The sequence below is a fragment of the Aphelocoma coerulescens genome, chromosome 27 (genome assembly GCF_041296385.1).
Source record: "Aphelocoma coerulescens isolate FSJ_1873_10779 chromosome 27, UR_Acoe_1.0, whole genome shotgun sequence".
NCBI classification, from domain to species: domain Eukaryota; kingdom Metazoa; phylum Chordata; class Aves; order Passeriformes; family Corvidae; genus Aphelocoma; species Aphelocoma coerulescens.
This window is the reverse complement of record NC_091040.1, coordinates 2585215-2610556: the sequence shown is the minus strand read 5'-3', so window position 1 is coordinate 2610556 and position 25342 is coordinate 2585215. Positions and strand designations below refer to the sequence as shown.

General features: G+C 68.6%; 2 protein-coding genes across 2 annotated transcripts; one reads left to right on the top strand and one right to left on the bottom strand.

Moving 5' to 3' along the window:
- Positions 1-145: 145 nt before the first annotated feature.
- On the bottom strand, positions 146-22119 carry RARA (retinoic acid receptor alpha). Its single transcript, XM_068996497.1, is given in 11 exon segments — positions 146-515; positions 518-652; positions 655-801; positions 1186-1344; positions 1497-1701; positions 1783-1959; positions 2046-2206; positions 3083-3224; positions 3329-3477; positions 15000-15295; positions 22040-22119. Coding segments are annotated over 10 exon segments (1539 nt in total). The 5' UTR covers positions 15178-15295; positions 22040-22119; the 3' UTR covers positions 146-429.
- On the top strand, positions 18361-23626 carry LOC138099074 (proline-rich protein 2-like). Its single transcript, XM_068996136.1, has 4 exons — positions 18361-18553; positions 21210-21638; positions 21777-21960; positions 23218-23626. The coding sequence occupies exons 1-4, from the start codon at positions 18361-18363 to the stop codon at positions 23624-23626; spliced, it is 1215 nt and encodes a 404-aa protein (XP_068852237.1).
- Positions 23627-25342: the final 1716 nt, after the last annotated feature.

Genomic DNA, 25342 nt, shown 5'->3' with positions numbered 1-25342 from the left:
GTCCCCTCCCCGCCTGGGGGGCCGGGGCAGGGCCCGCCCGGTGCCCCCCGACTCTAAATCCACTAAAATCTCAACAACAACAACAAAAAAAAAAGAATTTAATAATAATAAACCGTGTGCCCCCCCCCTCCCCCGGCAGCGCCCGCCGTGCCCCCTCCACCTGCACAGGCCTAAAAACCCCTCCAAACTTTTACAAAGGTTTTAAAACGTATTTATAGATATTTATAGATATTTATATATATATACTTTGCTTTCTTTTCTCTTTTAAATGACTCTGCTTCCTCGGCGTGCGGGGCTGGCCGGGCCCCCCCGCGGACGGCCGGGGCGGGGGGGTGGCTCGGTGGTCGCGATCCCGTGGGTGCTGGTGCTGGTGGGGCCGGGGCGTCCCCGGGGCCGCGGCCGAGGGTCCCCGCGCCCCTGAAATGTGACTCAACCAACGCGCTGGGCCCGGGGCTGGGGGGTCCCCGCAGGGGCCGCTCCGGCGGGGGCTGCCGAGGAGTCCGCCCCGGGGGGCTGCAGCCGGGCCGGGCGCAGGGACCCCCCCCGTGCCGGCGTGCCGGGCTCTGTCCTGGTGCGCGCCGGGCGCGGGTCACGGCGAGTGCGTGGCCGGGCTGCTGCGGTTGGAGCTGGGCGAAAGGCTGGGGCTGCAGCTGCCCGGGGGGGGCCCCAGGCTGCCCCCACGGGGGCTGCCCGCCTGCCCCCCCAGCGTGTCCATGCCCTCCGAGTTCTCCAGCATCTCCTGGATGAGGGGCGGCATCGAGCCCGGGATCTCCATCTTCAGCGTGATCACCCGCTCGGCGCCTGCGGGAGGGTCGGGGTCAGCAGGCACCCACAAACTGGCACTCCCAAAATAGCACCCTGAAACTGGCAACCCCAAACGGCACCCAAAAAAACCCAAAACGGCACCCCCAGAATGGCACGCTAAAACTGGCATCCCCAAACGGGCACCCAAAAAATGGCACCCCCAAAACAGCACCCTGAAAGCAGCACCCCCAAACTGACACCCCCAGCTTTGCTTCTCCCTGGGCACTGAGGACAAGGGACATTGTGGTATCTCCAGCATCCCTGGAAGATGCAGTGCTGGGTGCATCCTCCTCTTCATCCCCTCTGGAGGATGCTGAGTGACCCAGATGCCCCAGTGTCTCCTGGATGCTCCCCCAGGACCCAAAGCCACAGGGGCCTCACCCTTGGCGCTGATGCTGCGCAGGTCTGTGATCTTCATGAGCATCTTGGGGAACATGTGGGGCTTGTTGGGCCTCCTCTTCCTCACGTAGATCTTCAGTGCCTCCAGCAGCGGCTCCTGCAGCTTGTCCACCTTGTCAGGCTGCTCCAGGTCCTGGCGGTCTGGGGAGGGGGCACAGAGTTGGTTGGGGGGAACAGCACATCCCCCTTGCCATCCTGTGGGTTCCCACATCCCACTGCTTGGGCTTCATTTGGGGTCTGCGTGCTCAGCCATTGGGGGAGGACGGCCAGGCTGTGCCCGTCCCTGCACCCACCTCCGCAGATGAGGCAGATGGCACTGAGCAGCCCCGTCTCGGCGTCGTCCATCTCCAGCGGCAGCAGCTGGTTGGCGAAGGCGAAGACCAGGTCGGTGAGGGGCCCGAACCCCGCGTTGTGCATCTGCGTGCGGTTCAGCGTCAGCCCGTCCGAGAAGGTCATGGTGTCCTGCTCCGGCGTGTAGCGCGTGCAGATCCGCAGGATCTGGTGGGGAGAGGCCGGGGGGCTCAGCCTGGTGTCCCCTCCCCGTCCCTGTCCCCATCCCCGTCCCATCCCTGCGCTCACCAGGATGTCGAGGCAGGCGGCTTTGAGGAGGGTGATCTGGTCGGCGATGGTGAGCGTGGTGAAGCCGGGGAGCTGCTTGGCGAACTCCACCGTCTTGATGATGCACTTGGTGGACAACTCGCTGAACTTGTCCCACAGGTCGATGTCCAGGGACACGCGCTGCTCCGAGCTGTTGTTCTGTAGTGGGAGGTGGGGGATGAGGGCACGGGGGGGGTGTGGCCCTCCCCAGCCCCCCGGGACCCCCGGGACCCCACGACACTCACCGTAGTGTATTTGCCGAGCTGGCAGAGCGCGGGGAAGGTCTCCTGGTGGGCTTTGCGCACCTTCTCGATGAGCTCCTCCACCTCAGGTGTGATGATGTAGCTCTCCGAGCACTCCGGCTTGGGCACGTCCTTCTTCTTCTTGTTCCGATCATTGCGGACGGCTGCGGGAATGGCAGGGTCAGTGTCACTTGTGCCCCAGTGCCACCCAGGCCCTGCCCCACCACACTCTGCCCCCCAGGGCAGGATGGGAACCTGCCACCAGCAATGGGCTCAGCTGTGGTGACAACTTCCCGGCGGAGCCATCAGCCCCACAGATTCCCTTAAACAACCCCCATTAGGAGCAATTAGGGGTGCAGTTAGACCCTGCACCCCTGGGGGGGCCTGCGGGGATGGTGCTCAGCATATCAGAGAGGGACCTGGGGGACAGAGAATGGCAGCTGAGCCACCACACTGGGTGAGGGGCACAGGAGGGACGCAGGGGGTGACAGCTGGGAACGGTGGAGCAGCTGGGAGGAGCCCTGGGCCTGCAGGGATCACCCTCTGTGGGCTGGGAGGGCCAGGACCCCTCTCAGGTGCAGGGTGAGCCTCTGGGAAAGCTGAACTCCCCTGGCAGTTCCTGGTCCCCCAGGCTCTGCCAGCTCCTCCCAGGGGTCCCAGGCCCCCAGGGGTTGGCAATTGGGGCAAGACTCAGGGAGGCAGCTGCGCCTCAGCAGCCCTCTCCCCCGGGCACCCACCGCGGGGGCACAGCCGGGCACCATGACAACTGCCAGCGGAGCGGGGAGGCCTCGTCAGCGTCATTTATCTCTGACATTATCAATCACGCGTTGCCCGGGCAACTGCCAGGCTGTGACACAATCCCAGGGGGTCCCCATCCCCCCGGGCCTTACTGGGCACTGGGTGGGGGCTGCTGGGATGGCCCATCATATCCAGAGCCCCCTGACTGGGACGCCAGGCAGGGTGTTCCCATCCGTGTTCCTGTCCCATCCCTGCTCTTCATCCCTGTTCCCATCCCTGTCCCCGTTCCCAGCCCCACTCACACTCCTTGGACATTCCAACTTCGAAGCACTTCTGGAGCCGGCAGTACTGGCACCGGTTGCGCGTCACCTTGTTGATGATGCAGTTCTTGTCCCGGTGGCACGTGTACACCATGTTCTTCTGGATGCTGCGGCGGAAGAAGCCCTGGGGACCCCGCACGCCCCGATCAGCACCCGGCACGGGGACACCAAGCACCCCAAGGACCCCGGGGAGCCGTGGGGGCGGTCGGGGCCGGTGGCAGCGCTCACCTTGCAGCCCTCGCAGGCGCTGACCCCATAGTGGTACCCCGAGGACTTGTCCTGGCACACGAAGCAGGGCTTGTAGATGCGGGGCAGGGGTGGGGGTGAAGGGGGGCTGGGCACGATCTCCTCCGAGCTGGTGCTCTGCGTCTCGACGGCTGTGGGGAAGGGGTGGCACTCAGGGCACGGAGCCCCCCGGGCTGGGACCCCCCACCCCGCACCCCACGGCTGCTCCCCAGCTCCAGGGGTCCCGGCAGCCCCAGCCCCGCGCTGCCCACCCCGGCCCTGGCGCCAGGTCGAGCAGGGCCAGCGGGGAGAGGACACGAGCTGGGAAGATACAACGTGACATTTCCAGGTCACAGAGACGATGTGGAATTCAGGCAGACAAAAAAAAGGAAAAAAAGCAAAGAAAAGGGCCGGGATCTCAGAAGCCCCCAGCCCAATCAGCATTGCCAGCGGATGGGGGGACGGGGAGTGCAGGACTGGCTTGGGGGGGCCAGTGCCACACACTCACTCACACATGAGGGCACATGTACAGTGTGACACCTGTACGTACAGGGTGACCCCACATGTACAGTGTGACCCCCGTATATACAGGGGAATCCCCACAAACCCGGGGGTCACCCACCACCCATGGCCCCCCAGGAGAGGACAGGCACAATGGCACCCAGCTGGCACCCCAAGGTCCCCCAATGGAGGACATCCCCCAGGGCAGCGCTGCCTTTGTCCCCGTAACAAGCAGACCCCGGCCCTGCCAGCACAGGGGACACAGCCAGTGCCCCTGCACCCCAAAACCTCATGGAACGTGCCTGTTCCCCTCCTGCACCCCAAAACCTCGAGGCATGTGCCTCTTGCACCCCAGAAAGCACCCCAGTCCCCCAGGACTTGCCCCCCAGGTGCCCAAGCCCCCCAGGTCAAGCCTTGGCCCCTGCCCTAGCACAGCCCAGGCTGGGGGGGGCAGCGCAGTTGGGGTGCACCCCTGGAGCTGGGGGGACTCAGAACAGTCGGGGTGCAGCCCTGGCTCACGGGGGGGGCTCAGCACAGTTGGGTGCACCCCTGGAGTGCAGGGGGGGGGGGCATTCAGCACAGTCAAGGTGCACCCCTTGAGCTGGGGAGGAGCTCAGCACAGTCGGGGTGCACCCCCGGCGTGGGGTGCAGCCAGGAAGGGGTTAAGCGCTCCCCGGCTGCTCCGGGATGTTTGCGAATGTTTTTCTGCAGCAGAGCCAAGCGAACCAGTCAAACAGGATATTAAAGGCCGGGCCCGGCGGGGGAGCCCAGGCCCCCCCCCCCGCCCCGCCGGCCCCTGCACCCCAAAAAGGGCCCCACGGCCGCCGGAGTCCCCCCGGGGCCGGGGAGCCGTGGGGAGCCCCGGCAAGGGACACCCAGCCCGGAGAAGGGGCCCCAGTGGAGTGGGGGGTTTTGGGGAGTGAGGGGTGGGGGTCCCCAGCCCGGCAGTGCCGCGGGCCCCTCGCCAAAGGCCACGGGATGGGGCCAGGGAGGGGACACCATGACAAAGCCACGCCTGACGCTTGTCCCCAGGCGCCAACGGGGACGGAGAATGTGCGGGGTGTGACAGGAGCGTGCGGGGCAGGGTGAGGAGTACGCGGGGTGGGATTTGAGATCATGGAAATGAGTATGTAAGGTGGGATACGAGTGTGTGGGATGGGACATGAGCGTGTGGGGCACCAGGGGAATGTGTGAGGTGGGATATGAGGGCACGGAGGCGACTGCGCAGGGTGGGATATGAGTGTGTGGGCACGAGGGGAGCGTGCAAGGTAGGATGTGAGCGTGCAAGATGGGATACAAGCGTGTGTGGTGGGCTGTGAGGGTGCAGGGAGGGATGTGAGCGTGCAAGGTGGGATACGAGGCTGCGAGGTGGGATGTGGGTGTGCGGGGTGGGACACGAGGGTGTGCGTGGGACACGGGCGTGGGGGCGAGCGCTGGGCAGAGCTCCTGGGCTGAATAAATCACCGCTGCCACTCGAGGGAGCGGAGCCATTAAAGTGACTGAGCGAACGTCGTCTATAATTTATCGCCTCTTTTATATAATTTAAGAACTTCCTCGTGGAGAGCTGCACTCACAAAACGCGGATTTGACAAGATTTTGACGTGCTGGGTGCGGAGGGGGGAGGGGACCCGGCTCCCTCCGCGTCCCTGCGCTGGCAGAGCTGCGCCAGCACCCCGGGAATCCCCTGCCACTCCCACCACCGGCCAAGGGACCGAGGTGCCACCACGGAGGGGACACGGACACAGGCACAGCCGCCAGCCTAGCCAGCTCCCCAGGAGCCCCTCATGGCAGCATCAGGCCTGGGTGCCCCTCGCGGCCCTGGGGGGCATGGGGAGGGCACAGAGCAGCACCCAAAGGCGCGCTGAGCGGGCAGAATGGGTGCCAACCTCCCCTGCTCGCGCAGGGCTGGGTGACGGGGTGCAGCTGGGGACACGGTGGACCCCAATGCCCAGGCTCATCCCCTCCCCCAGCCCGCCCCCCCCCCCCCCCCAGCAGCAGGGGGGACCCCGCTGTCCCCCCCGGCCGAGGCAGCGGAGCCCGGCTCCAGCTGCAGACCAGATGCTGCGGCTCCGCCAGATCCCGGGTGAACGCTGAACGCGCCGCCCCCGCCCGCGGCCCCGCCGGCTGCTTCCTGCCCGCGCCGGGGGACCCCGGGGCACCCCGACACCCGCACCCCCGCCCTGGCGTGGGAAAGCGCCCGCGGGGACACCCCGTGTGCCCGTGCCCGGCGGGGACACCGGCCTCCGCGCCGCCGCCACCCCGCCACGGCTCCGGGATAGACCCCGGCCAGAGGGAGAGGACGAGGATGGGGGGACTAGAGGGGGGAGCCCACCCGAGCGTCGCACGGGGGTCACCGGGGGTCCCCGCAGCCCCGTGCGGTGGCAGTGCCGTGCCAGAGGTCAGATCCCCCCACAGGAGGGGGGAGGCCCACCCAGGGCTTCCCTGCGGATGAGAATCCCACGTGCCCCGAATTCCTGCGCCTCTGCAGGAGAAGGGGGGGGGAGGGAAGAGGGTGCCGGGAACCCCGAGCCGTGGGGTGCCCGCTCCTGCTCACATGCCACCAGCCACGGGGCTCAGCCCACCGGGCACCGCCTGGTCCCCTTAGAGCATCCTACCCAGGAGCCGGTGTCTGTGCCCTGCCAGCACCAGGGCCTGGGGTCCCCAAAACCCCGACACACCCATCTGTGACCCACAGCTTTCACAAGGCCATGTGAGGCCACCCTGTGCCCAGCGGAGGGGGGTGTCACGCACAATCTAACCCCACGTACCCCTCCCACACCCGCACGGCACTCCAAAAGCCCCCAACAGCACATGGCCCCACAGGGGCAGGGGGTTCCCACTGTTTTGGTGGGCTCCTACAAGATCCTCCCCCACTCTCAGGAGCTGCCTCGTGCCTCCGTTTCCCCATGGTAGCAGCCCCAGGCCTCTCTGAGGGTATGGATGGGCTCCCCGTGCCCCCCGAGCAGCTCTGGCTCCTGTGCCAGCGCAACACGCCCCGCCGGGCAGGGCAGTGCCACGCTGGGCCAGCAGCCAGCACCGCGGGGCCAGCGGGCACAGCCGCAGCTGGCTCTGAGGAAACTGAGGCACAGCACGGCTGCTCCGACACCACCGAGCCCTGCCCGGGCTGGCACCCCCGGGCTGGGGAGACACGGCACCTCGTGTGACGTCGGGAGCGGGGCACACAGCCAGGGAGTCCCGCCAGCGCCCGCCGCCCACGCGCCCGCCAGGTCACGGTCACCGTGACCAGAGCCCCGCGGTGCCCTAGCCAGGGAGGGGACCCACGTCCACCCAGCGCTGCGGCCCACGGGGAGGGGGCTCCGGCCCCCGCAGGGCTGGGGGGCACAGAGAGGGGACAATGCCCCCCCAGCTACCCTGCTCAGGGCAGTCAGAGCCGGGTGACCCTGCCCTAAGGGATGGCGCTGGAGCCTGGGACCCCCCTGCCCACCCTGCCTGAGCGAGGCCTCGGAGGCAGCCCCCCCTCACAGAGCCAGCGGGAGCCCCCGCGTGTCCCCAGCGCAGACAAAGGCCCCTCGGCCGCGCTCGGTGCCAGCGCAAAGGTCGAGCGGCCCCAAGACAATGCGGGGAGCGAGACCGGGGTCCACGGCCACACACCCTTTGCACAGCGCCGGCCACGGGCACCCCGCAATGGGCCCCCGCCCTTATCGGGGTGAAAAGTCCCACGGAACCCGACAGGAGTTTCCCTGGGTTGTTGTGGTGGCCCCTGGGTGCCAGGGCACCAGCTGCCCACAGCGGGGGCACGGGACTCCTCCAGCCCCTCCAGACCTCACTCGCTCCCCACGCAGCGGGCACAAACCACAGCAGGGTCCCACATCCCCTTGGGGGAAGAGCTCTCAGGCTGGCCGCCACTTGGGGTGCGCTGCCCGTGTCCCCCTGCTGCCCATCCCGGTAGAGCGGTGTCCTCACGCCCTCCCTGCCCCCCCTCGCACAGGGCATGGGCATGGGAGGGGACACCGGGCTGTGACTCCTCAGGGACACAGGGCAGGGTCCCGCCAGCAGGAACAGAGCTGGCCCGGCCTCACATTCACACCCAGGATCCCCCGGCCCAGGGGGACCCCCCGATCCGCGGAAGGGTGGGGGCCCAGGCTGGGGCTCCCCTGCGCCTGGGCAGCAGCGGCGGCTCCGTCTGTAGTTAATTGGATTTTCCCGGAGCCTTTATCAGGAGAGAGCGAAATTCCCGGCGGAGCCGGCGCTGCCTGGACCCCGCTGCGGGAAGGGGGGGGATAAGAGGCGACCCCCCTGCCCCCCTTCACCGAGCTCGGCCCCGAGGTCCTGACTGCCCCCGAAATAGGGCAGGGGGTGTTTAAAGAGCCGGTGGCATCTGCGCATGGAGCGGGTGGAGAGACGGCTGGGGGGAGGCTGAGCCCCACACCCCCCCCGGGACCAGCACTCAGCTCAGCCCCCCGCCCACGGCCAGAGCCCCCGCACCCAGCACCGCACCCCGCACCCATCCCCGCAGCCGCCCCCCACCCCCGCCCGGGTTTCGGGGCCCCTCTCTCCGGCCCGATGCGACGGAGAGGGGCCCGTCCGCCCCCGGCGCGCAGGTACCTACAGCGGCCGGAGCTGCTCCACGGCGGGGGGCGGCGGGGGGGGCAGCCCCGGGGGCCCGGCCCGTAGAAATCCATGCGGAGGAAGGGGCCGGGGGGCAGCCCCGCCACCGCCGCGCCCTCGTACATGGCCCCGGGGCGGCGGGGGCGGCTCCCCCGGCCGGGGCGGCCCCGGGCGGTCAGTGCCCCCCCCCGCGCCCCCGGGGCGCCCCGCGCCGCGCTGCCATCGCCCCGCGGAGCGGCCCCGCCGCTCGCTCCGCGCCCGAGCGGCGGGAGGAGGAGGAGAAGGAGGAGGAGGAAGAGGAGGAGGAGGAGGAGGAGGAGGCGGGGGGAGGGGAGGAAGGCGCAGCCCCGCCGGCTCTGCGGCTTCGCCAGCCCCGGTCCCTCCCGGCACCCGCCGCCTCCTCGCACTTAACCCGCTCCGCGCCGCGGGGCCGCCGGACACCCGCACGCCGGGGGGACACGGACACGGGGCACGGACACGCGGAGAGCGCACGGACATGTAGGGGACGGGCACGGACACGCAGGAGAGAAATGGACACGCGGGGGTGGGGCACGGACACGCAACACGGACAAGCACACGCGGGAGGTGGGGGGCGCGGACACCGAGGGGGACACAGACATGCAGGGGGGGCAACAGACGTGGTGGGGGCACGGACACATGAGGTGACACGGCCACACGCAGGAGGACACGGATACGCGGTGGAGAAATGGACACAAGGAGAGGGCACGGACACGCGGGGCCACGGGACACGCAGGGGAACACGGACACGCAGAGGGACACGGACACGCAGGGGCAGCGCCACACGGGAGTGAAATGGGGAGGGGCTCAAGGCGGGGCTGGGGGGCCCGGGGACTGCCCGGCGGAGATGACGGGGGCCCTGGGGGTCCCGGGGGGGTCCTGGGGGCTGCCCGGCGACCGCGGCTCATTTGCCTAATGGGATGCGGGTGAACTGCGGGTGAACCCGCGGGAAAGGCTCACCTCGGCCTGACCTTCGGCCTCCCCCCCCCCGGTGGGGTGGGTGGGTCTGTGTACATGCATGTGCACGTGTGTTCATGTATGTTCCCAGTGCATGACGCGTGTCTGCATCCCCGCTGCAGCGGAGCCACGTGTGCTCCCGCTACACAGACGCACATGTGTGTGACACCGTGTCCCACTGAGCACGGGAGCAGCTGAGAATGTGAACACACGCGTGTGTGCACAGCCCGCTGTACCTGTGTGTGCGGGCCTGTGACCCACGCAGGGCAGAAAACCACGTGCCACCAGTCCCCACCACGCCACCCCTTCACACAAGCCCCTGCTGAAGCTGACACTGCAAACGCAGGGACCCCTGAGTGGTGACGGCGCTGCCCAGAGCAGGGACGGTCACACGCCAAGGACAGGCCCCGGGGGTGCCACTTCCCGCTGCAGCGGTGACCTCCCTGCTGCACAGCGGGCATGCCACGGCATCCGCACTGCCCTGGCCCCACGCTGCCTAGCCCAGGAGTGCCCTTGGAGGGAGAGGAGCCCTCAGCTGGGCCTTGCCATGGGCAGGAGGAGCACATGTGTGTGCATGGCTGGACACGGGTCGGAGGATGTGGGCGCTGCCACACACATCTGTGTGTGTGGCTGTGCATGTGTGTGGCTCTGTCTGGCCCCGAGTGTGGCTGTGACTGTGTGTGCATGCATGTGACTGTCCTGTGTGCATGTGTGGCTGTGGGGCTGTGCACGTGTGCATGTCCGTGTGTGGCTGCGCACACGTGTGGCTGTGCATGTGTGTGCGTGTCGGTGTGTGGCTGTCTGTGTGCGTGTGGCTGTGCACACGTGTGGCTGTATGTCCGTGTGTGGATGTATGTCCACGTGTGGCTGTGCACACATGTGGCTGGGCCCATGTGTGGCTGTATGTCCATATGTGGCTGTATGTCCGTGTGTGGCTGTATGTCCGTGTGTGGCTGTGTCCATATGTGGCTGTATGTCCGTGTGTAGCTGTATGTCCGTGTGTGGCTGTGCACATGTGTGGCTGTATGTCCGTGTGTGGCTGTATGTCCATATGTGGCTGTATGTCCGTGTGTGGCTGTATGTCCGTATGTGGCTGTATGTCCGTGTGTGGCTGTGTCCATATGTGGCTGTATGTCCGTGCGTGGCTGTATGTCCGTGTGTGGCTGTATGTCCGTGTGTGGCTGTGCCCGTGTGTGGCTATATGCCCGTGTGTGGCTATATGCCCGTGTGTGGCTATATGCCCGTGTGTGGCTGTATGTCCGTGTGTGGCTGTATGTCTGTGTGTGGCTGTGCCCGTGTGTGGCTGTGCCCGTGTGTGGCTGTATGTCCGTGTGTGGCTGTGCCCGTGTGTGGCTATATGCCCGTGTGTGGCTATATGCCCGTGTGTGGCTGTATGTCCGTATGTGGCTGTATGTCCGTGTGTGGCTGTGCACACATGTGCGTGCCTGTGTGTGGCTGTACATCCGTGTGTGGCTGTGCACATGTGAGGCTGTATGTCCATGTGTGGCTGTATGTCCATATGTGGCTGTATGTCCGTGTGTGGCTGTATGTCCATGTGTGGCTGTGCACGCGTGTGGCTGTGCCTGTGTGTGGCTGTACGTCCGTGTGTGGCTGTGCACGCATGAGGCTGTATGTCCGTGTGAGGCTGTATGTCCGTGTGTGGCTGTGCACACGTGAGGCTGTATGTCCGTGTGAGGCTGTATGTCCGTGTGTGGCTGTATGTCCGTGTGTGGCTGTGCACGCGTGTGCGTGCCCGTGTGTGCGTGCGGGGCTGCGCAGCGCGGCAGCGCCTGTTTAAATAATAATGGCAAGTCGGGGCTTTGCTTAGCCAGCAGGTTTCGAACAAAAGCCCAGCGCTGCTCCAACTTCCTGCAGCGAACATGACAAATGTCTGCTCTGACTCATTTACCAGCGCTGGAAAGAATGTGGCTGCGATGGAGGGGACGGAGGGGACGGCGGAGGGGACGCGGGCGGTGGCACCGCGCGGCTGGGCCGTGCCAGCGGCCGCCCCGACGGGCAGCGCTTCCCATCCCGCATCGCTTCCTGCACCGCTTCCCACATCCCTTCCCGTCCCGCATCCCCTCCCGTCCCGCGTCGGCGGCAACAGGAAGAAACAGAGATTTAAAAAAAAAAAAAAAAAAAAAAACAAACCTTAATTCCAGAGCCAAGAGGAACTGGGCGAGGGGACACCCCGCACGCAATCCCGCGGTGTGAGGGGGACAGGGACACCCCGCCCTGAGCCACATCCCACCAGCGGCCTGGGGACACGAAAATGGGGCCCTTCCAGCAACATCCCCAGCCCCGCATCCTCCTGGCCCCACTCCCAGAGCGATGCTCCGGGGGGACACAGATGCCTCCAGAAGGCCGACGAAAACCCAATCCTACGGCCCATGGGGACCCCATGGAGGACCCCCCCGTGCCCGGAGGGGGCGACTTTGGGATCACAGGGTCACAGTCCCCACGGACAGGGATGCCGGGGGCCCCAATACAAACCCCCTCAGCCCAGCCCGGGGTATGGGGTGTTGGCTGCAGCCCCTTCCCCCATCGCCACGCCGGCACCTCGGGGCCCCGCAGCCCCCCCGGGCCCCGCAGCCCCCCTCTCGCCCGCCCACTTCAAAAGACCCCATTTATCCCCTTCAGCCGCTTTTGAGCCCGGCAAATTCCCGGCTGGAACAGGCGGCTCCCCCCGGCCCCTGACAGTGATAGAGAACCTCCGCCTAATGGGCTTTCCCAGGCTGGGGGCCCAGCGCCTCATCAATCTTCCCGGGTCAGGGATGGGGGGGCCGGGGGGTCCCCAGCACCGCACCCCGCGGGGCTCCCCGGCCACTGCCCTGAGCGGGGCCCCCCAGCCCCGCGGCCCCCCCGCGCACAGCCCCCGGCCTACAGGGAGCACGTTTTGCTCATTAATTTTTAAAAATTAATTAATTACGGGGCGCTGCGGGGGAGCGGCTGCGGCGCGAGGAAACCGGAGCCAGCGGGTAGGGTGACAGGCCAGCCCGGGCGCGGGGCCCCCTGTCCCGGCAGCCCGGAGCGGGGCCGGGGGGGCGCGGCTGCAGCGGGGGCTGGGCTGGGGTCCCGCTTCCCGCAGCCAGGCCTGGGAATCAGGGCGAGGGAGGGTCTGGGGGGGGGGGCGGCTGCACAGGGAGCCCCTCAGGGACTCCTGAGACACACCACGGGCCAGCACTGGGCAAGGGGAGGGGACCTCCAGGGACAGCCAGGCGCCACGGAGCCCCCGGGGATGGGGATGAGGGCACAGGCGCAACCCAGCACCGCCACACGCACCAACACGCGTGCACCCACCCGGCACAGGGACACGGGCAACGCTGCTCTGCGTGTGCCATCAACACATAGGCACAGCAGGCACTGACACACACACACATGACACACGTGTGTGCGCTCCTCACAGCCCCAGCTGTGCACGCACAGGCACAGGGGGCACTGACACAAACACACACACGTGTGACACACACATGCACGCCCTGCACAGCCCCAGCTGTGCACACACAGGCACAGCGGGCACTGACACAAACACACACACGTGTGACACACGCATGCATGCTCCACACAGCCCCAGGTGTGCACACACAGGCACAGTGGGCACTGACACAAACACACACACACAACACACGTGTGTGCGCTCCACACAGCCCCAGCTGTGCACGCACAGGCACAATGGGCACTGACACAAACACACACACGTGTGACACACGCATGCATGCTCCACACAGCCCCAGCTGTGCACACACAGGCACAGCGGGCACTGACACAAACACACACACGTGTGACACACGCATGCATGCTCCACACAGCCCCAGGTGTGCACACACAGGCACAGTGGGCACTGACACAAACACACACACACAACACACGTGTGTGCGCTCCACACAGCCCCAGGTGTGCACGCACAGGCACAGCGGGCACTGACACAAACACACACACGTGTGACACACGCATGCACGCCCTGCACAGCCCCAGCTGTGCACACACAGCTGTGCAGAGACACACCGGCACTGCCAGCAGCACGCGGTGCCACGGACACACAGCTCCACGCACACGCCACCCAGCCCACAGAAGGCACACGCGTGTACATCCATCATGTGAGCACACACATGCCCACATGTAGCTCCCAACCCACCAGATCCCCATCCCAGCACCCACGGACCCGCTGGGCTCCCAAATCCCGGGAGGGGCATCTGCACACCCAGGAGGGCCCAGCCGGATCGGCCCTGGGGCCGCACAGCTGCAGCACATCTGGAGAGGGCTGGACACATGGTGAGGAGGGGGTGGCGGCACCGGCCCCCCCGCAGCCGGGACACAGACACCGGCACCTCCCTGCACCAGGAGCGAGAGCAGCGGCATCACGGGCCACCCCAATATTGCAGGACCTACCCAAACAGAGCACCCACCAGGCTGTATGGATGCTATGAAGGGGCTGGCAAGACACGGTGCCCCCACCCCCTGCATCCCTCGGGCACCCAGCAGGGAAGGCCAAGGGGAAACTGAGGCACGATTCACCGGTCCATCACCCGCCCCAGGACACCCTCCAGCCGTGCCCGCGGCTCTGTCCTCAGTGTCAGGGAAGGGGGGGGACACAGGCGGCACCCCCAGCCTGTTCCCACACGCCCGGAATGGCCCCAGAGCCAGCGCGGGGGAGTGGCCCCACCCGCCGACACCCAGTCGCTGAACTGGTCCCACTGGGTCCCACCGCCGCCGGGGCGGCTCCGGCGGGGGACAGCACCCAGGGCCGGCCCTGCCCGGACCTGCACCGGCCCCCGGGGCCAAGGACGGGCCGGGGGGGCCCTGCCACACCCCGACCCACGGGGTTCTCCCCACCAGCAGGCGCCGCAGGGCACCCGTGATGCAGCGAACGGGCACAGGCACCCACCCACCGTGGGACCGGGGTGAGAAGGGGTCCAGCAGCCACCCCATGGCATGCAAGACGGCATCCAGGGAAACTGAGGCACTCTGAGGGGTGCTGGTTCGGGGGGACCCGGGGTGGATGCCCACCTCCAGCGGCTCCCAGCTGCCATCACGGCTGGCGGTGATTACCGGGGCCGTGATGGACGACCCTGTCACGGGGAAATGGAATCGGGAGCAGCCGCGATGATGATTGTCTTCATTGCCTTCATCGCCTCCCCCATGGCAGCCCCGCCACCGGCGAACAAAGAGCCACCGTGGGGACACAGCACCCACCAAGCCACCCAGCACCCAGTCTAGTCACACTGAGGGACAGGAACACCCTGGCCAGGGCCCATGGGCCGTTAATAACCAGCATATAAAACAGCCATTAACGAAGGCGGCCGCAATTAATGACACAACCAGGGCCACTGAGCACTCCCTGCCTCAGTTTCCCCAGCAGGAGCACTCAGATGAACACATGGGGAGCAGCACCCAGCGCTTGCATCATGAAGCCCCCAAAATCAGCTCCCCACAGGTGTGGCAGGGAGCAAGGAGACCCCCCCTCACCAGTGCCACTGCCCTGGGGCACATTACAGACCAGTGCTGGAGCAGCAGCCTGGGACTGGCACCCACATCCCACGCTGGGGACAGAGCCTGGCCCAGAGGGGTCTCCACATACCCCCCCCAGCACTGGGGGTCCCACCAGCCCCCGCAGGGCCGCAGTACTCACTGGCAGGTGACGGGGTACTGTATCCACTGACGGGGAGCTGGTGCTGGATGCCGGCCAGGGTGCTGGGCGGTGAGAGCCCCCCCAGCATGTGTGGGAAGAAGAAGGCATAGGGGGGCACAGGGTAGCCATTGAGGTGCCCCCCGCCCGGTGTGGGGCAGGAGCTGCTGTTGCTGGCCATGGCGGGGTCTCCGGCGCAGGGGGCTCTCAGGTGCGGGGTCCGGGGGACAAGCAGAGCATGGGGCCCGCGGGTGCCCTGCTGCCGGGCTGTCCTCACAGTTGGCGCTGGTCCTGCGGTGCTGTGGGGGAAGCAGAGAGGGGCATTAGCAGAGGGGCTGTGACCGCTGACTCCCACCCGGTGGGGTCACCCACCAGCCGTGCCTCAGTTTCCCCAGCCCCCCCCCCCCAGGGCCACATCCCCTCCTGGCCCCAGGAGGGCGCAGCCGGCTGGGCCTGGGGCTCCGTGGGGGATTAAAGCCGATCCCCCGATTAACAACACCGGGACGGCGGCACCGGCAGGCGCAGCTCACTAATCCCAGCTTATCTGAGTGGGGGGGACGGGGGGACGGTGTGGGGACGGCATGGGGACACTGTGGTCCCACAGGACACCCCTCTTCCAGCCAAAGGCCGCACCACGACCCCAAACCTGCTCTGCCAGGCCTAGCATGGGAGATGGGGCACGCAGCGGGGTCTGGGGGCAGCAGCCCCTGCCCAGCCTGGGGGGCTGCGGGGCAGCTGGGGACGGGGGCGGGACACGGGCACACCGGGGTCCCCTGAGGACAGCGGCTCCGCTCCAGGCCGGCTCTGCCGTCACGGCCACGCGCCCGCTCCGGCTCCGCTCCCCCCACGCCTGCGCGGATCGCGAGGGGGCTCAGCCACCCGGCCTCAGAGGGAGGGGGCTCAGCCCCGCGGGACCAGCACCGGGGGGCTCAGGCTGGCCGCAGGGCTGGGCCCTGCCCGTCGCGACGCAGCCCCCACCCCATGCCATGTGCCACGCGCCAGCTCACGCCGTGCGCCGGCAGCTCCCACGCCAGCCCGGTGGGCACGGACCCCTCGGCCCTGGCCAGTCGGGGGGAGGTGGGAAGAGGGGCACGGGGCTTTCACAATCCCGGGCTGGCTGTTTATTTAAGTGCTGGCGCGGGGCCCGGCGGGGGCTGTTTATTTGCCGAGAGTGCTGGCTCCCGGCCCCGCGGAGGCGGAAAAGGATCCAGAGGAACAAGGCTGGGCCGCCCGGCAAGGCGCTGGGGAGGGGCCGGGATGGGCATGGCCCTGCCCGCCCCCCCAGAACTCAGCTGGGTGCACCCACTGGAGGCAGGACCCCTCACAGTTCTCCCAGCTCACACCAGCACCCACTGACCCAGTGGGAAGCACCTATGGGGAGACCCCTGGTCCTGTCACCACAGACTGGGTACCCATCAGTGCCTGGGGGGTCACATCCCCCCCAGCACAGGGTGCCCCAGTGAGTGTGGGATTCCCACAGCCCTTGCCAGGGCATGGTGCCGGATGCTGGGTCAGCATCAGACTGGGGACAGCCCTTGAGTGGGGTCCACACATGGCACTGCAGGGACCCTGGCCTGCGGTGTGGGGGACTGCCCATGGCCCCCCCCGGCCAGGCCGTGGCCCCCGAGATGTGCTGGCTGGGGGGAGCCAGGGGAGGGAGGCGCGGGAAGAACTGTTTATGTTTGCCGGTGCCAAGTGCTCGCCGGGCACCGCGCCAGCCGTGCCGGGGCCCAATTACTCAACCCGCTCCAGCCCCCCCACACACCGCCGGCCAGGGACCGAGCGAGGCCAACGCCGCCAGGCTGGTCACCGTGCACCCCAACCCAGCCAGCAACCCCCTTTCCCAAAGCTCCACATGACCAGCAGTGGCCAGGAGGGTCCAGGGATCCTGGCCAGCCTTGCTCCCGTGGGTCCTGGTGGGCAGGAGGAGCTGCTGCCCAGAAGAACTCCCCCAGGACCATGTGCCGGCACAGCCCCCAGCACACGGCTGCTCCCCAGCTGGGGGGTTGTGGGCATCCCAAATGTGGGTCCTGGGTGTTCCAAATGGGGGTCCTGGGTGTTCTGACCAAGCTGCACTCCCAGAACCCCCCAGGCCAGCGGTGTGGGGCCAGGGGCCATGCAGCTCCTCGGCAGGGCCCACGCTCACCCGCCCCGACGCCTTTTCCTCCAGTCCCCGCAGGAGCTGGATGAGGCCCGGAGCTTCCTGGAATCCAGCGCCTCGTTCCAGCCCCATGGAAAACGTTGCTGCGGGGCCCGGGCCAAATCCAGACACGAGGAACCTCCCACCCAGGCCGGGGGTGGCCCCCGGGAGTGGATGGACAGACGCATGGACACGGAGATCACACCATTCCCAGGGCTGGCAGCAGTGCAGCTGGTGGGGGACATGATCTGGGGGGCCATGGCTGGTGGGGGGACACAGCTGGGGTGGGACAAGGCTGACCTATCCACCATCCCACTGTGACCCCAAAGAGATCACAAAGCCCTCCGCAAAAATCTGTGCACACCCAGATAGGCCAGGCAGTACTGGCACAGTCCCCCAAGAGACCCCTTTCAAAAATGCAGCCCCCCATTGTAACCCCCCAGGCTGGGGTCAGTGCCCACAGGTGCATCCTGCTCCCCCACGTCCAGCACAGCCAGCACCAACCACAGAGCAACCAGGATCCCACCAGAATGGCCACACCGCAGCACCCCGTCCCCAGTGACCACCCCAGCCAGCTACACCTCCAGCCCACCCTGAGGCTCCCCGAACCCCCCAGAGCAGGCAGCACCCCAGCTCCAGCCCACATCACGCCCCCAAACCCAGCTGTGCTTCCTGCCGGGGCACACGGTGATGGCAGCACCAGCGCCCGGATGTGACACGCCGGTGAGTGGGGGCACCGCCCTGGCCCCCCCGGCAGCGGGGGGCAAGCAGGGCTGGGGGTGCTTGGGGGTGCCTGGCAGGGCAGCGGGCAGCGACCCAGCCCTTCCTGTCATGCCGGCAGGCACCGTGCTCCAGGCCGCAGCTTCCCCTTGCCACTCTCGATTCCCAGGCGGACAGGTTTCAGTTCAGTCCTGGCCCAGTTGTCACAGCCCCTGTCACCCCAGACTCTCTCACCCTGCTCCCCTGCCACCCTAGAGTCTGTCACCCCATTGGCTTATCACCCCACTGACTAATGACCCCGCTGACCTGCCACCTGAGGCCCTTGGCCCTGCTGCCATCGCAGGGTTCACCACCGCAGCATCCTGCACTCCCCAAATCTGGCAGCAGCTGCTGTGTACGTCCCCCACCCTCACCAGAGCAGGCAATGGGGACGCCCCCGTGCCAGGCTGCCCCCACGGTGTGTGGGCAGAGAGGGGTTGCCGTGCTAGGCTACGGGGGCACAGGATGGCAGCCTCGGGGCAGGGCAGGAAGCGCCTGCGGAGCCGCTGCGGTTGCAGCCTGCGGTTTCCTCGCTGGCGGCAGAACCAGCCCGGGGTGGCCTCGCACGCGATGCCAAGGGCCCGGCTGCCCCCCGCTGCCCCCCGCCGCCACCGGCCCCTCCGGGCCCTCCCAGGCCAGCCAGCATCGTGCAGGGGGGGTGAGGTGACCCCCTGACAGGGCTGCTGAGAGAGACCCTCTCCCTGTATCCCCAAAGCTCTCCACGGTGAGTCACCGTCACGTTTCTCACGTCCCCGGGCAGGCGTGAATCATGCCCAGCCTGCGGCACGGCCGGAGCCAGCGGCACACACTGGGCCAGGCAGCGTGTGCCGGAGTTGAGGCTGCTGGGAACAGGAATCTGAGGATGCTGAGGCCAGTGCTGACCACAGGACCTACATCCTACTCTCCAGGGCCAGCAGCAGACCAGGGGCTTGTTCAGCCCCACCACAGGTCCCCGGGCAGCACTGGTGTTCCCACTGACCCCAACACCAACTGCAAGATACACGGAGCCACCACCGCTCCCCCAGCACAGACACAGGGACAGGGACACAACACTGGCCCATGGGGAAGCTGTCTGTGCCAGCAGGGATGGTGGCCCATGCTGGCCTCCCCAACCCGTGGGGGCACACGGGCACCCCAGGGAGTCGCCACTGGCCCTGTGGTGTGGGTCCTCACCCCAGCACCCCGCATCTTGCTGCCACAAGGAGCCACAAACTGAAATTCCACCTGTTGCGGCCGGGCCGACTCCGGTTACGCCGGGAACGCGCCGCTCCGGTTACACCTCCCGCACCCACCACCAGATGCGCCATTCTTCTGCGGGAACAGGTGCCCCAGCCCCTGCCACGGCCCCTGGGATGGCCACGGCTGTGCCACACCACCACCGGCACCGCTCCAGCCTGGCTGCACCGTGAGGAGCAGGCCAGTCCCAAAGGTCCGGTGGTGTCCTGGCCAGCGTGACCCACCAACCCCTCACACTGTGGGCTGCCCCCACAGCACCCTGGGGACCCACACCCTCTGCTGCCTGCCCATGGAGGGGACACCTCCAGGTACACCCCTATCTCCACCCTGCAACCCAACCTTCAGGATGAAAGCAGGGAACCACAGGCCCAGGACTCTCAGTCCTGGAGTGCCCCATCCCAGGGGTCCCAGAGTGCCCCATCCCAGCTCCCCAGGGGCTCCCGGGAAGCAGGGGGATGGTGCCCCGGCAGCCACTCGCGGCAGTCCCGGTTGTTTTTAGCCGAGGCTGCGGCGGCAGCCGGCGCCCTGGGAATGGCGTGCCGGGAACAGCGCGGCCCCAGACAGCCCTTGCTGGCTCGGCGACAGCCGGCAGACAAGTGCAGCTGGCACGGGGCCGCTCGGGACACGGCGCGGGGGGACCCGGCGGGCAGGCGGCCGTGTGACACCCCCGGACACCGAGATTTTGGTGGCACCGTGCCCCCAGCCTGGGCAGGCTCCGAAGCAGAGACCTGATGTACCTGGGGGGACCAAACCGCTCCGTGCCGCAGCCACCGCGACCCACCGCATCGCGCCCGGGCTGGCTGCGGGCAGGCAGGCTGCCGTGTGCCGCTGCCACGTCCCCTTGCCATGTCCCTTGTCACTGCCTGGCAGCCGGGGCTCAGTGGGGACAGCGGAGGCCACAGCGGACGCACGCGGCCCCTCGCCGGGCCCTGCCACGAGCCACCCCCCGCTAAGCCGCCTCCAGCCGCAGGGAGATTAACCCATTTTCCGTAATCAGCACATGTGTCACCGCAGATATGATCGCACCCCCCGCACCCGCTGCGCCCCCCCCGGGGCTGGCGCTTGCCAGGGGGCCCTGCGGCACAGGGGTGCCCCATGGCGTGGGGCACCTTGAGGCTCCAGGCACGCACTGCAGGGGACCCACAGTTCCCCCAGCCCTGACGTGCTGCAGCAGCACCCCAAAAAGGGCTGGGGGACCCCAGAGCCCAGCCACCCTCTCCATGGCAGCACTGGCATCAGCACTGGACATTGCCAGGACGGTGGCTCAGGGCACAGTGGCTCAGGGCACGCGCGGCCGAGTGTGGCACGTTGTCACGCCAGAACCTCCTGGATATAAATAGATCCGGAGCGGCAGGATGGTAAATCCCAGCGCCGCAGGGCAGGCGGTGGCAGTGGCACAGGCCATCCCCAGGCTCCGCGGCCGCGACGCTGCTCCTGCCACAGGGACCGAGCGCAGGGACACGGAGGATGTACGAGGACAGCTGGGTGAAGCCAGGCATCCCTGTGGGACGGAGCAGCCGCAGGCACCAGGCAGCGCCGGACGGGGCACAGTGCACTGCCCTGCTCCTGCCATCCCACTGTCGGTGGCCGTGTCACCGCGTCACCTGGGGGGGCTGTGAGCGATGGGCAAAGAGGCCGGACACCCACTGAGGCACCCACAGGCATCCCCGGTGCGAGCACCCCCGGGAGCAGGCGCATCCCCGCGCCGCAGCAAGGTCACCCCCAAGGGCAGGGTGGGGGCCCACGGGTGACATATGGCCCGGGAGCAGTGGCCGCGGGGCCGCTAAGCCACCGAGCCGCCACCCGCTAATCCCGGCGCGAGGACGCAGCGGGTGCTGCACCCGGAGCCACCAGCCGGTGCCTGCCCGGCTCCCCGGAGCGGGGGGACCGGCTTGGGGAGCCCCCGTGTTCACCCCCAGCACCCGCCGCGCTGCGGGGCGGCCCCTGCCACCAACGAGGTCAAAGGTCAGAGGCACAGATTTGGGGGACAGAAGCACAGATTTGTCTCCGCACCAGCCCACCCCAGCCTGGCGCGCCGCTGCCCGCCCCCGTGGGTGGGGGGGATCCCCCTTCTGCAGGGGTCGAGCACCCGGGGGACAGCACCCAGCACCCCCACCCGCCCACCCCGCCCGGAGCCCGCGGGGGCTCCGCCGCCCCCGGCCCGGCCCCGGGCAGCTGCTGCGGGAGGGAGGCGGCGGCCGACGGTCCCCTCCCCGGCCCCGCCGCCCCCCGCCCGGCTCCCCCGGGCCCCCCCGGCCCCCCCGCCCGCCGCCGCCCTGTCAGCCGCGCAGAGCGATGGCTTCCTCCGCCCGCCGGCCAGGAAACGGCGCAGACGCCGCTCCCGCCCCCCGGCCCCCGGCGCCCCCCGCGCTCCCGGCCCCGCTCCCCCGCCGGGCCCCGGCCCCGCCGCACCCCGAAAAGGGGAAGCGGCCCCGGCCCCCCCCCCCGCCGCGGGGACGTGGGGGGGGGGAATGTGGCTGCGCACACCGGCGGCCCGGGGGAGCCCGGTAATCCCGGGGGGGGTCCCCCCAGCACCGCGCTCCGTCGCGGTGCTCTGGTCGCCGGTGGGGTATAGAGGCTATCGGAGCCTCCCCGGAACCCTCCCCGGGGTGGGGGGGGCAGCGCTGCCGCTCGGGAGCGCCCAGGCGGTCGGTACCGGGAGAGGGAACTCCGGCACCCCCAAGCCAAATGGCAGGAGGCAGGGGCCAAAGCCGCGATCCCGAACCCGCTGCGGCTCCGGTGCGCCCGGCAGCCGCAGCCTGGCGGAGTCCCTCCCCCGCTGCGGGAACCCCGGGATCCCCCGTTACCGGAGGGGGATCCCCAGAGGCGGTACCGGAGCCGCATCAAGACCCTCCTTCCCAACCCCCCCCTTCCACTCCCACGGGTAGATCCGGAGCCCACTCGTTACCTGCTCACGGAGACTCCAACACCAAAATCCTTAAACCCGGGGAGCTCCCGGTGGTGGCTGCATGGCGGCGGCACCGGGAAGGAGCGGGGGGGGGGGGGGGGGAAGAGGGGGGTTCGCCCCGGCTTAGAGGGGTGAGGGAGGGGTGGGGTGGGGGTTCCCGGGGGGGTTCACCGAGCGGCGGCCGCGGCCATTGCGAGTCATGTGCTCGCGGGGAAACTTTACCCGGGGCTGGGCCGGGCGGGGCGGCGGCGGCGGCGGCGGCGGCGGCGGCGGAGGGCGGGGGGAAGCGGGGAGGCCACGCCCCTCCCGGTGGCCACGCCCCCCGCTCCGCCCCACCGGCCAATGGGGCGCGGGCGGGGGCGGGGCGGGGGCGGGGCCAGCCCCGCTTTGTAACTCTTTGAAGTCTCCAGAAAGCGGAAGGGGAGAAAGTGGGTGCGCGCGCCGCGCCGGGTGGGGGGGGGCTCTTAAAGGGGCCGCGCACCGCAACGTCGGTGCCCCTCTTCCCCTTTTTCCCCCCCTCCCACACTCACAGGAGGAGGTGCTCCAACGTCCCGTCCCCCCCCCCCCCCCCAGCCCGCTTCCCTTTTCTCTGCCGCTGGATACTCGCCCCCACCCTCCGGGTGGAGGATTGGGGCACCCACATGAAGGAAAACACGAGGGGTGGGTGCTCCAGGGGTGTAGAGAAGAGATGGGAACACACTGGGGAGAAGAGGGGAGAGGAATGGGGAGTCCCTGAGCTGCCCCCCCCCAGGCTCAGAGGGGAAGGGTTGGGGGCACCCATGGCACCCTGGGGGTATAGAGTGCCTGTACCCGGAGGGATTCCCTGGTCTGTCCCCGGAGAGATGCTGATCCCAGGAAGGGGATGGCGATGGGGACACAGACATGGACACAGGCTACCCAGCCACATTCTGGGAGGCCAGAAAGGGCACCCAGGGCCCTGCACCCACTAGCACAGACCAGACCCTGCGTCACGAGAGCTGGGAAGGCAATGGGGCAGGAGCTCCCCCGGGAAGACACACATGTGAGGCATGTGGCCAGCCTCAGCACCGGCGGGAGTCACACTGGCCCCCTGCTGCCCAGGACCCCTGCGTGCCTGTCAGGATCCCACACCGGAGGGTGGTGCCCACCAGGCCACTCAGCACACTTCCGTGCCTCAGTTTCCCCCGTGTGCTCACCAGAGCGAGCCTGGATGCTCTGGGCAGTCGTGGGCAGCCAGGCCGGGGCACCCCCAGCCCGGAGCGGCCGCTGGCCCCCTCCCCGCACACCGGGGCCGCGGCGGCGAGGCCCAGGCGCCGGCATGTGCTCAGCCCAGTGGAATGTGCCAAATCACTCCCAGATGTGCACGGCGGCCGCTCCGACCCCCCTCCGCTCCCACCGGGGCAGCCGCCGGGCACCGGGGACCCCCGGGCACAGCACCGCGGGACTGAGCCCATCACCGGCTGGATCCTGCCCGGCCACGGCGCCCAGCCCGGTCCCGTCCCGCGGCGTCGCGGCCCCGAGGCCCGGCAGCGCCCCGGCAGCGGGTGGCAGGGCGCGGCAGGAGGTGCCACGAAGACACGAAGGGTGGCCGTGTCCCCGTCCCACTGAGGCCCCACAGAGCTCGCCCGGCGCGGGTGCGGCGGGGTCGTGCGGGGTCCTGCCCCGCACCCCCGGCCCCGGTGCCAGGCGGGAGCAGCCGAGCGGAAAGGGGCTGTCAGATGGAATCTGGGTGCCGGCGGTGACGGCGCGGCGGGAGGCGGCCGTGCCCGCCACGTGGCCGCTTATGTAAGGAGAGTGCAAGGGAGGACAGCGAGGCAGCCGGGGCACCGGGGACACCGCCGAGGGGACGCCGAGCCCCCGCCGAGCACTCGGGCGGGTGCGCGGCCGGAGCGCGCGTGGGGCTGCCCACGGCACAGCTGGGCACTGCCCGGCCCCGTGGGCACAGCACGTGTGTGCGGGGACACGGGGACACGTGTGGTGGAGCGGTGGGACAGGAGCCCAGCGGCCCCTCGGCCTCCCCACATCACTGCTGGGTGTCCCGGGGCGTCCCCTCGCCACGCTGCTCCCACCGCAGCACTGCCAGCCCTCGGTGACGAACGGCTCCGGCGGGAGCTCCGGCACCCACGCGCCTGGATCCAGCTGCGCCATCGATTTTTCATCCACTGCGGCAGAGAGCGGAGCTGGGGCTGGCACTGGCATGGCCAGGGGGGCCGTGTCCCCCACGCTGCCCTGCTGTCCCTGTCCCCACGCACACAGCCAGGACACCTCAGGGACAGTGCCAGGACTGGCAACTCTCCAGCCTCGCTGTGGCCAGTGTGGCCCAGCTGTGGGGGAGTCCCTGTGCCCTGCCTGTGCCACCATCACCGTGGGGGGACACAGGGGGACCAGGGTTGGAGTAACTGGGGGTACAGAGGGAAAAGGATGCCCGCCTGCGTCACCGCCACACCACCGCAAACCCACACGCTGCCAGGCGCTTCCTTCCTGACACTGTCACCGTGTGCCGTGGGGCTGCGTCACTCCCTTGGGCTGGCGTAGGGCAGGACGTGGCCACCGTGGTCCGTGGGGACATGGGGATCAGCAGGTAGCCCATGCTCACCCCAACTCTGCCTACAGGCAGGACAATGCCGGTACCCGCTCAGCCCCAGGACCCGGTGACAGGTGGCAGGGTCACGGTGCCTGCTGAGCCCCACGGCGTGGGGAGGGACAGGGACAGGGTCCCCCAGGGCCCCTGACGTGGTGAGGGCACAGGGACACAGCCCAGAGCGGGCAGAGCCTGGGCTGACCCCGGCGTCCGCCCGTGCCGCTGCACACGTCCGACACATGGCAGTGCCGGCTATAAATAGCGCCGGCAGCGAGGGCTGAGCCTGCTCAGGGCCCTCGGGGCTCCCAGATTCCCCCGTGCCCCCCCTGCCTCGGTTTCCCCACTGCTCCCCCCAGCCAACAGGGACTGATGTGTCCCCAGGGTGTCCCCTGGCCCTGCAGCAGCAGAGGGGGCATCCAGGGGCATCACCAGGCTCCCCTTTGTCTGTCCTTGTCCTGGGCACCCAGTGCAAATGTCTCCGTGTCCTGTGCCCTGTGGGGATCCCACAGGCCACAGAGCTGGCGGGCAGAGCCAGGGTGGAGCTGGGACACAGCAGGGCCACCCCCTGGAGCCATGGGGAAACTGACACACACTGGGGGCTCCAGTACTACATCCTCCCCCATCACCAACACCCCATCCCTGGCCAGGAGCTGCTGAGGGGCAGCCAGGGGTCCTGGGGGACAGGGTGGGACAGCAGAGGTAGGGTGTGATGGAGGGAGGTGGGGCACAAGCAGAGTCTCATC